Here is a 14,572-nt window from a genome sequence, read left to right on the forward strand (position 1 = left end):
TTTCTGCACAATCCTCTTTTGTCATTGAAGGAACTAGATTTTTTTATGATTACCCAAATAAAAAGGACGACCATGGACAGATCTGGTGATTGACGTAGCAAAAAATTGGTTTATTATTTGCCATATACCTATCCCCTAACAGTATCGTTCATTTTGTAAGTGATAAAATGACCAGAACTGTCACATATATGTCTTGTGAAATATATACATAGTGTTTCCCTACAATGCAGGAAGTCATTTTCAATTCGATAAAAACTGAAAAAATATTCTGATTTGCTCTCTTAAAAGTGTAAATAAAATATCGAATTGTATTTTTTCATTTTGTGGTTAGTAATTATCAATATCTATTATAGTGTTTGATTCTCAGTTCTTCATTTTAAGTTTTCTGCCTCAATTCCTCTTTACTTTGTTCATTTTTTCTTTCATCAAGTTTTGAAGATTCCAGTAGTTCATTGTTACTTATTTCTTTTGTCATTATTTTTGATGAATTTCGTTGTACTAATTCTTAAAGATGAAGTTTTTATTCTAAGCATTTTTAATCTTCGGAATTCCAATAAAATGCGATTTTTTGAAGAAACATTGAGCGAGTTTGGGAAACTACCCTTCCCAAAGTTTCAAAAGGTGATCCAGCAGTTGAATTCACACCAACAGTCCCACTAAGCTGCGGTATGTGGATTGAATTTCCATAAAATTTGATGCACATCACTATATTCGAAAAAATGTTTCTAGTCTATACACCCAAACGCCTTTTCAGTTCCTACAATGTTTATGTCATTGTCACTATATACAACTGACGTTTTTCTCTTCCACTAATGAACTTATGGAGCCCTTGCATATAGTCCTCAATGTGACATTTTAGGATTAATCCAATAACAAGATGACACGATGGCAAAATTATAGGCTGGAGAGAATAATGAATATTATGACATTCAATTTTTTTTCAACCTTAATAAACTGCCATTGTATGGTTGTTATCATCAGTATCATGGAAAACCTTTTACTGAACCAACTTGACATCTACTTCCTCTACGTTTTTTATTTCTGCCAAAGTCAGTTTATCACCCTATATTTTCTGTCTACTGTGCTAATTATGAATGAATCTTCTGAACCAACCAATAAGATTCACGATCTGCTTGTATTTTCAAAAGTATCGATAGTACCAGAATATTTTTCCTTAGAATAGACTGATGATATAACCTTTTCTCTTTCCAATTATTGAATCCTCTTCCACTTGAAAATTTTGAGAAGTCTATTCACTTTTTGGATCAATAACTAAATGGACCCGCTAACGACTTGAATTTAGTAGATGGTTTGGGTGGTTTGCAATCTCTGAGAGGTAAATCTGCAGGAATCATTTGTCCAGGAACAAAATACCAATCTTCTATTCACGTTTATAATTTTATTTCATGTTCTGTTTTCATACAAATGGTTTTCATCAATCTTCCTGTCTGATCTAAGATAAAACTGTACTTGAGTCAGACCAACAGAACATAGGTACTATGACCTTTGTTCAAGAGTTTTCAAAACTGAAGATATAAACCTAGCTTCAATACTTGCCGCGGTCAATTGTAACCTGAGTATCGATACTTCCTTGATATAAGAAACCTTGGACTTGGCTTGAATGAGTTAAATATAAGAAATACCATTTTTTGTTTGGAGAACAAAGCGTCTGCAAACATGTTTGTACTCCAGGTATCCGGATTCAAGTAATTCGTTTTTGATAGACGTCGAGGAAATTTGAGTTGCGATGAAATGTTCAAACCTTAGATCCAATCCATGAATACATTTTCAACATCTTCTGAAATAGCCACATCCCAGATAATATTCAAAATTCAGATTTTTTGTAAAATGAGTTTCAGAAATAGTGAAATAGGGCTTGAAAATCTTTTTTCTAAAGTTACCGAACCATTTTAAATTTTTCATCAAATAGACGATTCCATTTCATCCCCAAGATAGTTGACACGACGGCAGGACAAAAATATTCCACATCGAAAATTGTATTTTCCCATACGAGTACATCAAATTTTGCCTCTTTGATGGTATCATCGATTGAACGATGAATTGAGTGGTTCTATGAAATCAACGTTGTGAATACTGTTGTCAACATAAAAATTTTAGAATAGTTTCGATAAGGCAGATTGAGAATATCCGGATTTTCCTGATTGAGCCTCATCGAATTTCAATCCAGATTATCATTAATGAAGTGTAAAGGTCATACTTGGGAAAAAACAAGAAGTATTATATGGAGAAGAAGTTGTTAACATTGTGTTTCAATATAAGAGCATTTCCCACGAGTTTTCCGAAAAATTAATTTCAACGTCTCTCACTGAAGTTGTAAATGATAACGTTGCGTTATTATGCAATTAAACTCATCACCTACATTGAGAACTTTTTTCTATAATAATGTTTTTATCACTTTTTGAAAGCCCTGCTATCTACTTGACAAAGTGGACAATTGATAGAACAGATAAGAAACAAAGGTTTCGGACATAACATTTTTATTATGGAATATAATTACGAGCATTATTTCAATAAATCATCATAACTTTTGAACAATTGAATAACAAAAAAAAATTAGTAGTAATTTGCTTTTATATGCATATTTTATTTTTATACGCATATTCTTCCTTTAATATTCTTCAAAGAAATTTTACAAAGGAATAAAGGATATGGCAGTTTTTGTTAAAATTAAATAATACAAAAAATATACAAGAATAACTGGCATTCTACGAACATCTTAAATAAATTAAATCTGCAGTATTATCATGTATCACACTTTTTACCTTAATATGTACAATATAAAAAATTTACAGCAGTGAGTTTTTAACAGTTTACTTCATCTAATCCAAATTTTCATATTTGGAAATGTACCCTTTTAGTTTGAATTACTGAGCAAATATTCTCTGTCTAACTTTCTCAATTCCTTCAATGATTTGGTCAACGTTCTCTGGATCCATTCTACATCAGGTGCGACGTAACCTCCTATTTGTCCTTCTTGCTTGCATCCAGTGTCCCAAGAGAATATACCGGAAAGAGAATATTGTCCTTGATCATTGGCACATGCTAGTGCGCTTCCATAGTCAACCTGAAAAACAATTAAAAATTGAGTTGAATAATATATTTGCACTTATGTTCTATTCGGAATGTTTCTTTCAGTATGAAGAATTGATACTATCACACTAACTGATTTCAAGGTGATGCTTCAGGAGTCTTTGTGCTAATCTGATAAAAAATTCTACTGAAATCCGTTTTTTCGTTAACCAGCTGTCATCCCTACGGACGACAATCATCATAAGTGTGTGAGCTAAGGATTATCGAGGTGTTATCTTTTAACGTGCGATTCCGAGCACAGAATGTGATAATTCAAATTGCAATAATTTCAGCAGCATATTACCAAAATTCATTAAAATATTCACTGCAAGGAAAGTTTAGTACTTAAAATTTCGTATCAAGACATTCTTTCTTATTAGACTAGTAGTATCTTGCTCTCATGTTCAACCTGAGCACTGCAATGAGTCCTCTTAACCTTCTCTGTTAAGATGCTGTTCTGTTCATGAGAGTGATTATTGGAATAAATGAGTGAAAAAAAATGAATGTATGGAAAATATTAAATTTAGATATATCTAGCTAGGTACATGTTTGAGACTCCTGACTTCTTCTTCCATCACCTGGAAATCGGTCTAGTAGTTATCTGTTACTTTTCTCTAATGAAATGTTTCATACAGATTTGTTACACCATCTCACCTTGCACTGGTCGATGTCAGAATATCCACAAAGAGTATTTGAACTATAGTGTTGTACAGAATCTTGGAATCTTTCACTCAGAGTTTGCTGACATTGTTGAGGGTCCATGATTTTAACGTCAATATGATGCATTATGGCTCCTTTTGCATGCACTAAAAGCAAAACATTCCATATTTATTAACAAAATCTTGCTCAGTGCTGTACTCGGTGAAGACAGAGAAAGTCCGGAAAACTCTAAAGAAACTTAACATATACTTACATTGTAAGATTCTTTTTCCCCATCCAGTAACTTTGCAATTGGCTGTCGAAACCGTATTTGGTTCTGGCAGACATATTGTACCAACGTTTTTGGTTACCCTCAACTTCTCAGTCAACTTTAACACAGCCATGTCGTTCTGATACGAACCAAATTTGTAATCTGGATGCCTGATGATAGCAGCTACCTTGACTATTTGGAATGGTAAAGGTTCCTCATCAATTCCCAACTTCCACTCGCCACCCTTGATTAGGACGTCTGATGTTTGGAGGCTAAAAAATTCAAGTCGAGTCATATTTAAAAAGTGTTTGGTTTGACACAAGTTGAGTTTCAATTTCTAGTTAGATATTTTTTCATCAAAATTCAAATAATCTGGATGATTATAGCCCTATCTATATACGATAGGGTGCGCAAAGAAAGGTATCAGAACATGCTATTCACAAATATGTTGTTTTTACCCTTCGACACAGTGAGCAGCAGTCAAAACAGCATCCCTTCCAATTATAGCTCCACCACAGAGCAAACTACGGTTCGAATCACGCAAAATCATGGCTTGCCAAGGATATTCTGCAAAATTAGCATCTAAAGGTCCTGACCCGGGAGGTTTAGTATTCTAGAACAAAAACAACCATTGAAAAGGGATAATACTTGATCTTCTTGATCTGCTAGTTCGAACAATGGTCAGCTAGAAACTCAATAGTGTGTAGGATACACTTACCAAATGTCTTTCTCCGCAAGTTGGTTGACTAGATTGTGTATTTTGCTCATATGCCGAGTTTCTGGCTGGTCTTCTAACCCTTCTGGTACTGTTTGACGCTCTTACTAGTCTATTACTACCAAGTTCGTGTTGACCGTAGAAGTTGTCTTCCTTATACTGCCCATCGTCGAAACCATCAACCAAATTCGCAGAAGGCCACGGATCCTTGTAGTTGGGATCTCGGCAACACTTACCAGTTATACCGCTCTCCAAATCTTTGCAAACCTAAGAAAATTTAAATTAATTTGAGTGATTTTTCAATTTATTTCATCTACCTAGCTCCAGAGAAGTATTTAATAATTCGCACTAGTATTTCTAAAATGCCACAACTCAAAAATCGGTATATTTGAGTTGAGACTATGAAAAAATTGGTAAATATTTCTGTATCAAGTTGTATTAACTGTATCAAGTTGTATTAACATCCAAACTGTATCAACTTGATATAGTTCAGATGATACTGTATCAACTTGATACAGTTTATATGATCGATAAAGAAATATTTATCGATTTTTTTCATATTGATTTTTGAGTTGTGTCCCTTTAGAAATACTAGTGCGAATTGTATTTTGCGAATCTTGTTACTAATTACCTTGATCATTTTCAACCCATCAATATTCTCAGTAATCACAGAAAGTTTTGATACTGATTATCTATCTGGTACATTGTGATCAGGTTTATCAATCTAATTTTGTCTCCAGTTAACATAAGACATAGCTAGCTAACAAAACCTTTCAACATTTTCTAGTAAAAATTGGATTTCTTGTTGATGATATTCGGTCGAATCCAAACATATATTTCATCACCGGATTAGAAAAACCGTAAGAATAAAAGAGAAAAAACCATACCATGGGGGAATAAATACTATGCACAAAAAGATAAAAGTGACAGGCTTGCCTGGCTGTCTTGTGCAATCAGCACCATACCATCATCTGCCATGGAAATCCCTCTAGACCTACCTCATCTTCATTCTTTCTGAAGAGGGAGAGGCTGAATAACTTACAGAATTGTGGACATTGTCAGTGATACAAAATAGATTTATGCGGATCATGATTACGAGGCGACACCGAAAGTGACAGCATTCTGGAAATGACCTTTGATTTGATGAGTAGTTAGTTAACGTACGTAGTTAACTACGACTTGCCTTGTACAGTTCTTATCCCGAGTAGTTAGGACTAGTTTTTTGGTAGGAGTGAATACTAAGAGCAAATCGTTGTTGGTTCACAGATGGATTACAAAATTCAGATTCTGGTGCAGATGGTGTACACATAAATCAATAACAATATTTTCGGATAACCAAGCGGCTCGATTCTCACTGAGCAACAATGTCCAAGTTGGTACTGAACTCCCAATAAAGATCCTTTAATAGGGAACCCTAATAAACTGTCTGATCTGCATTCCTACACCCACTGGCCTGCAAGTGGTTTCATTGAACCTGCATCCATCTAGGCTTCATCGAACAAAACGCTGTATACCTATACTGCAAAATGAGTTTCAAATTTCTGAAAAATCTACCAGAATTGGCCGGTTTAAAGACACATTCTTCGAAGTATGTTAGCTGACACCAGACTTACATACAGATCGTTGTCGTCAGAATCATCATATGAATGTACTTGGATATGGATAGACTTGGACTGTCGGAAAACAGTGTATCTCGTCTTTATTTGGAAGCTGAAGAATCAGAGCACAAACTTCGTACATGCCCCACTACAGAACGTCTCAGACTTATAGTTTTCGACAGTTTCACTATCGCCATCTGACTTACAGATCATAAATTATTGGTTTTAGTTGAAATGCTGGATATATTCGGACGAGTCTGAAAAGCTATTAACCTTATTAAACAGTGGAGGATCCAAGAAACCCATTCTCTATTATTCTAACCTAATCTGACATAAAAGGTATGACTAATTCATGTTTTTTTTATGTTTTAGATGACTTAGTTTGTATCCGGTTAATTAATTCACGCTTACTGTGGTTGGAGCTCTGAGTAATTCTTGTTCTTTGGTGAGAACAACCGGAACGGGAGAAACCACACCTTCTGCAGTACAATAAATTTCCTGTACACATTTCAGAGCAGCTGCACAACCCGCTGGTGCAGAATTGATATCTTCTCTCTTGTATGAAGGCACATTTTCTGGTCTCCTAGTGGTTTGAACAAATACATTATCAGTATTTGCCGAATCTCCCGTATTATCCGGGCCTTCAGGTCTCTCTACTGAAATCACGTTGTTTATGCTCGACTCTATTCCTGAAAAATATTGAATATTAGATCCGATGCCCTAGTTTTCGTCTAACACTACACTCACCCTGTTCATGCTCTGTCGTTGGATACGAAAATGTTGGATGGGGCTTGTCGTAGTGGTATCCATCGTCTATCGTGGAAGGCCTGTAAGGTTTTTTAGAGGGATAAGATGGAATAATTTGGGTGCTTGTTTCAGAAGGTCGGTCTGTTATTGATAAAGGATATGTGCATGTGCCAAGTGATGAAGGTGAAGTGCCAGGAGGGCATAGGAGTTTCAGTTGACATTCACCCGAGGACGTTCTGGTTGTACCTTCTGGGCAGATTGGAGCTTGACTCGGATTACCAGGAGTGGTTGTGGATATTGAAGATTTTTCACAGGTTCCCGAAGGACTAAGTCTAGTTCCAAAGAGGCATTGCTGTTTTAGTTCAAAAGGTCTGGTGGGTTTTGGATAATAATAACCTGTCGAAATTTCTGTAGTTGTTGGTCTCGGATATTCACATCCTATACCAAAAGCAGATGGTTTTGATCCCGGTGGACACTGTTTTGGAGTTGGTTTAGGAGTTGTCCCTGACGGATAAATACATACTCCTGTAGCAGAAAGAACTTGCCCTGGCCTACAAAATGGTTTCGGCCTTGTTGGTTCTGTTGGCTGTGTTAAATAAACACAAGTTCCTGATGGTGTTGAAACTTGTCCAGGATGACAAGGAGATTGCGGTCTTGAAGGAGAGTAAGGATATGTACACAACCCGGAAGTAGATAATACTTGACCAGGTTCACACGATGGTTTAAGGCTAGGTGTTGGTCGTAGGGTCGGATGTGTAGGATACACACAAGTACCAGAAGGGGTTAAAACTTGTCCTGAGCGGCAAGAAGGTTTTGGGGAAGACGATGGGTATATGCAAATACCTGAGGGTGATATTTTTTTACCAGGTCCACAAGATGGTTTGGGGTTATGTGGTTTCGTTACCACTGGGAACGTAGGTTTGGGGAAACGAGGATATTCACATCCAAATCCAGAAAGAGAAATTATTTGTCCTGGAGCGCAAGTTGGACGAGTGTTTGTTGTTGTTTTAGGGGTAGGTTTTGGTGGATATATACAAACACCAGTAGGGGACAAAATCTGACCTATATTACAAATAGGTTCTAGTTTTGGCTTCAATGTTGTTTGTTGGGGATAGTAACAGATTCCAGTGGAAGATGGAATTTGACCTGGACCACATGCAAGTAGGGGCCGTGGAGTAGTTTGCGAAGGATATATGCAAGCACCCGACGGAATCAGTGTTTGTCCAGGACTACAGGGTCTTGTTGTAGAGGTAGATATAATAGGAAACGATGGTTTGAGAGTTTTTGGGTACTCACATCTCCGCCCGGAAAGTGTAATAATTTGATTTGACTTACAAGATGGTTTAGTTTCTGTTCGGTAAATACAAGTACCAAATGGGGAAAAAACTTGTCCAGGGTTACAAGGGGGGGGCTTTGGGGTTGTTTGTCCGGGATATATACATGCTCCTGAAGTGGTTAATATTTGTCCTGGACTACAAGACGACGGAGGAATCGTGGGAAAAACTGGTCTTGTTGTTTTACGATATTCACACGGGAATCCAGCTGGTCCAAGTTCCTGCCCAGGGGCACACGTAGGTTTGGGTTTTGAGGGGTACAAACAGGAACCAGAGGAGGACAATATTTGTCCAGGATCACATGATGATTTTAATGATGATTTTAAAGGTTTAAATGGCGAGGGCCTAGAAGTTTGATACGGCCTTTGTGTTATTATCAATGGTTGATACGGTTTAGTGGTTTGTTTTTGTGGAGTAACGAATGGATGGAATGGTTTTGAAGGTGTTATTGATGTTTGATATGGAATAGATGGTGTAACAGGTGGTTTTTGTGTTGTGACCGAAGTTTGGAATGGTTTTCCAGGTGTTACTGATGGTTGATATGGTTTTTGAGTAACAGTTGGTACATACTTCGTTGAGCTCACAGGCGGCAGATATTCTCTATTCGTTGTTGATGGTGTTGTGGTAGTCAATCGTTCGCAAGTACCAAACGGCGTTTTAGTAGTTCCAGGGGGACATTTTTTCGGAGTAGGTCTCTCACAAGTACCATCTGGTTTGATAACGGTTCCGAATGGACAAGAAGGTGCCGGTTTTTCACAGCTACCATCTGGTTTTCTGATTGTGCCTTGCGGACAACGTGGTTCTGGAGTAGTTGTAGTTTCACAACTGCCGTCGGGTCTTTTGATAGTTCCAAATGGGCAAGGAATGGAAGTAGATGGCCTTTGACAGCTTCCATCTGGTTTTCTGATTGTTCCGAATGGGCAGGTTGGTTCTGGAGTAACAGATTTTCCACAAGTACCGTCAGGTTTTCTTATGGTATCAAACGGGCATGGTGTAGCTGGAGTAGATGGTCCTCTACAACTACCGTCTGGATTTCTGATCGTTCCGAATGGACAAGATGGTTTAGGAGTAGTGGGCTTTTCACAACTACCATCAGGTCTCCTGATAGTATCGTAAGGACAAGATGGAGTTGATGTGATAGGTCTTCCACAACTACCGTCTGGTTTTCTAACAGTTCCAAATGGACAGGATGGTTTCGCAGTTGTAGGGGTCTCACAACTACCGTCAGGTTTTCTATTGGCGCCGAATGGACAGGAAGGAGTGGGACGTTCACAACTTCCATCTGGTTTCCGGATAGTTCCGAAAGGACACGATGGCTCTGGTGTAGTTGGTCTTCTACAACTTCCGTCAGAAATCCTGATTGTTCCAAATGGGCACGATGGAGTTGGTGTACCCGGTCTGTCACAGGTACCATCTGGTTTCCTTACCGTTCCTGATGGACAATAAGGTGCTGGAGAGGTTGGGCGTTCACAGCTACCGTCTGATTTTCTGATAGTTCCAAAAGGACATGATGGTTCAGGGGTAGTAGGACTTTCACAGCTACCATCTGGTTTTCTGATAGATCCAAATGGACAAGCAGGCGTTGGACGTTTACAACTGCCATCTGGTTGCCTGATCGTTCCGAACGGACAAGATGGTTCTGGTGTAGTTGGTCTCCCACAACTTCCGTCAGGATTCCTGATTGTTCCAAATGGACACGATGGGGTTGATGTAACTGGTCTTTCACAGGTACCATCTGGTTTTTTCACCGTTCCTGATGGACAATAAGGTGCTGGAGAGGTTGGGCGTTCACAGCTACCGTCTGGTTTTTTGATAGTTCCAAAAGGACAGGATGGTTCAGGGGTGGTAGTAGTTTCACAACTACCATCGGGTTTTCTGATAGATCCAAATGGACAAGCAGGCGTTGGACGTTTACAACTGCCATCTGGTTGCCTGATCGTTCCGAACGGACAAGATGGTTCTGGTGTAGTTGGTCTTCTACAACTTCCGTCAGGATTCCTAATTGTTCCAAATGGACACGATGGGGTTGGTGTAACTGGTCTTTCACAGGTACCATCTGGTTTTCTCACTGTTCCTGATGGACAATAAGGTGCTGGAGAGGTTGGACGTTCACAGCTACCGTCTGGTTTTCTGATAGTTCCAAAAGGACAGGATGGTTCAGGAGTGGTAGGAGTTTCACAGCTACCATCGGGTTTTCTGATGGATCCAAATGGACAAGAAGGAGTGGGACGTTCACAACTTCCATCTGGTTTCCGGACAGTTCCGAAAGGACACGATGGCTCTGGTGTAGTTGGTCTTCTACAACTTCCGTCAGAAATCCTGATCGTTCCAAATGGGCACGATGGAGTTGGTGTACCCGGTCTTTCACAGGTACCATCTGGTTTCCTTACCGTTCCTGATGGACAATAAGGTGCTGGAGAGGTTGGGCGTTCACAGCTACCGTCTGATTTTCTGATAGTTCCAAAAGGACATGATGGTTCAGGGGTAGTAGGACTTTCACAGCTACCATCCGTTTTTTTGATAGATCCAAATGGACAAGCAGGCGTTGGACGTTTACAACTGCCATCTGGTTGCCTGATCGTTCCGAACGGACAAGATGGTTCTGGTGTAGTTGGTCTTCTACAACTTCCGTCAGGATTCCTGATTGTTCCAAATGGACACGATGGTGTTGGTGAAACTGGTCTTTCACAGGTACCATCTGGTTTTCTCACCATTCCTGATGGACAATAAGGTGCTGGAGAGGTTGGGCGTTCACAGCTACCGTCTGGTTTTCTGATAGTTCCAAAAGGACAGGATGGTTCAGGAGTGGTAGGAGTTTCACAGCTACCATCGGGTTTTCTGATAGATCCAAATGGACAAGCAGGCGTTGGACGTTTACAACTGCCATCTGGTTGCCTGATCGTTCCGAACGGACAAGATGGTTCTGGTGTAGTTGGTCTTCTACAACTTCCATCAGGATTCCTGATTGTTCCAAATGGACACGATGGTGTTGGTGAAACTGGTCTTTCACAGGTACCATCTGGTTTTCTCACCGTTCCTGATGGACAATAAGGTGCTGGAGAGGTTGGGCGTTCACAGCTACCGTCTGGTTTTCTGATAGTTCCAAAAGGACACGATGGTTCAGGGGTGGTAGTAGTTTCACAGCTACCATCGGGTTTTCTGATAGATCCAAATGGACAAGCAGGCGTTGGACGTTTACAACTGCCATCTGGTTGCCTGATCGTTCCGAACGGACAAGATGGTTCTGGTGTAGTTGGTCTTCTACAACTGCCGTCAGGATTCCTGATTGTTCCAAATGGACACGATGGGGTTGGTGTAACTGGTCTTTCACAGGTACCGTCTGGTTTTCTCACCATTCCTGATGGACAATAAGGTGCTGGAGAGGTTGGGCGTTCACAACTACCGTCTGGTTTTCTGATAGTTCCAAAAGGACAGGATGGTTCAGGCGTGGTAGGAGTTTCACAGCTACCATCGGGTTTTCTGATAGATCCAAATGGACAAGAAGGCGTTGGACGTTTACAACTGCCATCTGGTTGCCTGATTGTTCCGAAAGAACAAGATGGTTCTGGTGTAGTTGGTCTTCTACAACTTCCGTCAGGATTCCTAATTGTTCCAAATGGACACGATGGGGTTGGTGTAACTGGTCTTTCACAGGTACCATCTGGTTTTCTCACCGTTCCTGATGGACAATAAGGTGCTGGAGAGGTTGGGCGTTCACAACTTCCATCTGGTTTTCTGATAGTTCCAAAAGGACAGGATGGTTCAGGCGTGGTAGGAGTTTCACAGCTACCATCGGGTTTTCTGATAGCTCCAAATGGACAAGCAGGCGTTGGACGTTGACAACTTCCATCTGGTTGCCTGATCGTTCCGAAAGGACAAGATGGTTCTGGTGTAGTTGGTCTTCTACAACTGCCGTCAGGATTCCTAATTGTTCCAAACGGACACGATGGGGTTGGTGTAGCTGGTCTTTCACAGGTACCATCTGGTTTTCTCACCGTTCCTGATGGACAATAAGGTGCTGGAGAGGTTGGGCGTTCACAACTACCGTCTGGTTTCCTGATAGTTCCAAAAGGACATGATGGTTCAGGGGTGGTAGGAGTTTCACAGCTTCCATCAGGTTTTCTGATAGATCCAAATGGACAAGAAGGCGTTGGACGTTCACAACTTCCATCTGGTTGCCTGATCGTTCCGAAAGGACAAGATGGTTCTGGTGTAGTTGGTCTTTTACAACTGCCGTCAGGATTCCTGATTGTTCCAAATGGACACGATGGGGTTGGTGTAACTGGTCTTTCACAGGTACCGTCTGGTTTTCTCACCGTTCCTGATGGACAATAAGGTGCTGGAGAGGTTGGGCGTTCACAACTACCGTCTGGTTTCCTGATAGTTCCAAAAGGACAGGATGGTTCAGGGGTGGTAGGAGTTTCACAGATACCATCGGGTTTTCTGATAGATCCAAATGGACAAGAAGGTGTTGGACGTTTACAACTGCCATCTGGTTGCCTGATCGTTCCGAAAGGACAAGATGGTTCTGGTGTAGTTGGTCTTCTACAACTTCCGTCAGGATTCCTAATGGTTCCAAATGGACACGATGGGGTTGGCGTAACTGGTCTTTCACAGGTACCATCTGGTTTTCTCACTGTTCCTGATGGACAATAAGGTGCTGGAGAGGTTGGGCGGTCACAACTACCGTCTGGTTCCCTGATAGTTCCAAAAGGACAGGATGGTTTGGGGGTAGTAGAAGTTTCACAACTACCATCAGGTTTTCTGATAGTTCCAAATGGACAAGAAGGCGTTGGACGTTCACATCTTCCATCTGGTTTTCTGATCGTTCCGAATGGACAGGATGGTACTGGAGTAGTAGGTGTTACGCAACTACCATCAGGTTTTCTGATAGTTCCAAATGGACAAGAAGGAGTTGGGGTAGTAGGTCTTCCACAAGTTCCATCGGCATTTCTTATTGTTCCAAATGGGCAGGATGGAGTTGGTGTAATTGGTCTTTCACACGTACCGTCTGCCTTTTGTATCCACCCTGGGGGACAATTTATTGCTGGAGTGGTAGGTGTTTCGCAGCTACCGTCAGGCTTTCTAATAACTCCGAATGGACAGGTTGGAGCAGGTGTTGTTGGTCTGCTGCAGCTACCGTCTGGATTCCTGATTGTTTCGAAAGGACAAGATGGGGTTGGCGTAACTGGTCTTTGACAGCTACCATCTGGTTTCCTGATAGTTCCGTAAGGACAAGAAGGAGTTGGGGTAGTTGGCCTTCCACAGCTACCATCTGGATTTCTCACTGTACCAAATGGACATGATGGTACAGAAGTTATTGGTCGTTCACAATTCCCATCAGGTTGTCTTATTGTTCCGAATGGACATGCTGGTTTTGGAGTGGTTGGTCTGCTACAACTTCCGTCAGGATTTCTGATTGTTCCAATTGGACACGATGGAATAGGAGTTACGGACCTTTCGCAGTCACCATCTGGTTTTCGGATCGTTCCCGGTGGACAGTATGGTGATGGAGACGTTGGTCGTTCACAGCTGCCGTCTGGCTTTCTAATGGTTCCAAATGGACAGGTTGGTTCTGGGGTAGTAGGCCTTTCGCAAGTACCATCAGGTTTTCTGATTGTTCCGAATGGACAAGAAGGAGTTGGAGTTGTTGGTCTTTCACAACTACCATCCGGTTTTTTCACTGTTCCAGATGGGCAAGTAGGAACTGGTTTTGGACTCTCACAAGTTCCATCTGGTTTAGTAATTGTACCAAATGGACATGTTGGCCGTCGACAACTTCCGTCAGGTTGTCTCTTCGTACCAAACGGACAAGGAGGTGCAGGAGTGCTGGGCCTCACGCAAGTCCCATCTGGTTTTCTTATAGTTCCAAATGGACAGGACGGTTCAGGTGTAGTGGTTCGCTCACAACTTCCATCAGGTTTTCTCGCTGTACCATATGGACACGATGGTACTGGAGTAGTCGGTGTTTGACAACTACCGTCTGGTTTCCTGACAGTTCCAAATGGACAAGAAGGGGCTTTAGGGGTTTCACATGTCCTTGCAGAGGTCAAATATGAACCCGGTGGGCACGGTCTTATCGACGGTGTCGTTGGAATGGACGGTTCGTACGTTGAAATCGTTGGAGTTGTGTCAGCTGGAAATAAATTAATAAATCAAGGTTATTTACAGCTGTATT

The 14,572-nt window shown here is 40.8% G+C and overlaps 1 protein-coding gene across 1 annotated transcript in view; it reads right to left on the minus strand.

Moving 5' to 3' along the window:
• Positions 1-2,481: 2,481 nt before the first annotated feature.
• The window catches only part of LOC111509206 (uncharacterized), a 47,836-nt gene continuing 35,745 nt past the window's right edge, over positions 2,482-14,572 (minus strand). Inside the window, exons 5-12 of the mRNA XM_023164907.2 lie at positions 8,965-14,530; positions 7,061-7,140; positions 6,725-7,002; positions 4,719-4,982; positions 4,459-4,613; positions 4,004-4,272; positions 3,745-3,896; positions 2,482-3,085 (exon numbers count right to left, since the gene is read on the minus strand). Coding sequence (XP_023020675.2) covers positions 2,876-3,085; positions 3,745-3,896; positions 4,004-4,272; positions 4,459-4,613; positions 4,719-4,982; positions 6,725-7,002; positions 7,061-7,140; positions 8,965-14,530 — 6,974 coding nt within the window. The 3' untranslated portion in view covers positions 2,482-2,875. The remainder of the gene's footprint in view (positions 3,086-3,744; positions 3,897-4,003; positions 4,273-4,458; positions 4,614-4,718; positions 4,983-6,724; positions 7,003-7,060; positions 7,141-8,964; positions 14,531-14,572) is intronic.

This window comes from Leptinotarsa decemlineata, unplaced genomic scaffold, assembly GCF_025532065.1.
Source record: "Leptinotarsa decemlineata unplaced genomic scaffold, Ldec_3_MD MMD2_tig00026354_RagTag_RagTag, whole genome shotgun sequence".
Lineage (NCBI taxonomy): Eukaryota > Metazoa > Arthropoda > Insecta > Coleoptera > Chrysomelidae > Leptinotarsa > Leptinotarsa decemlineata.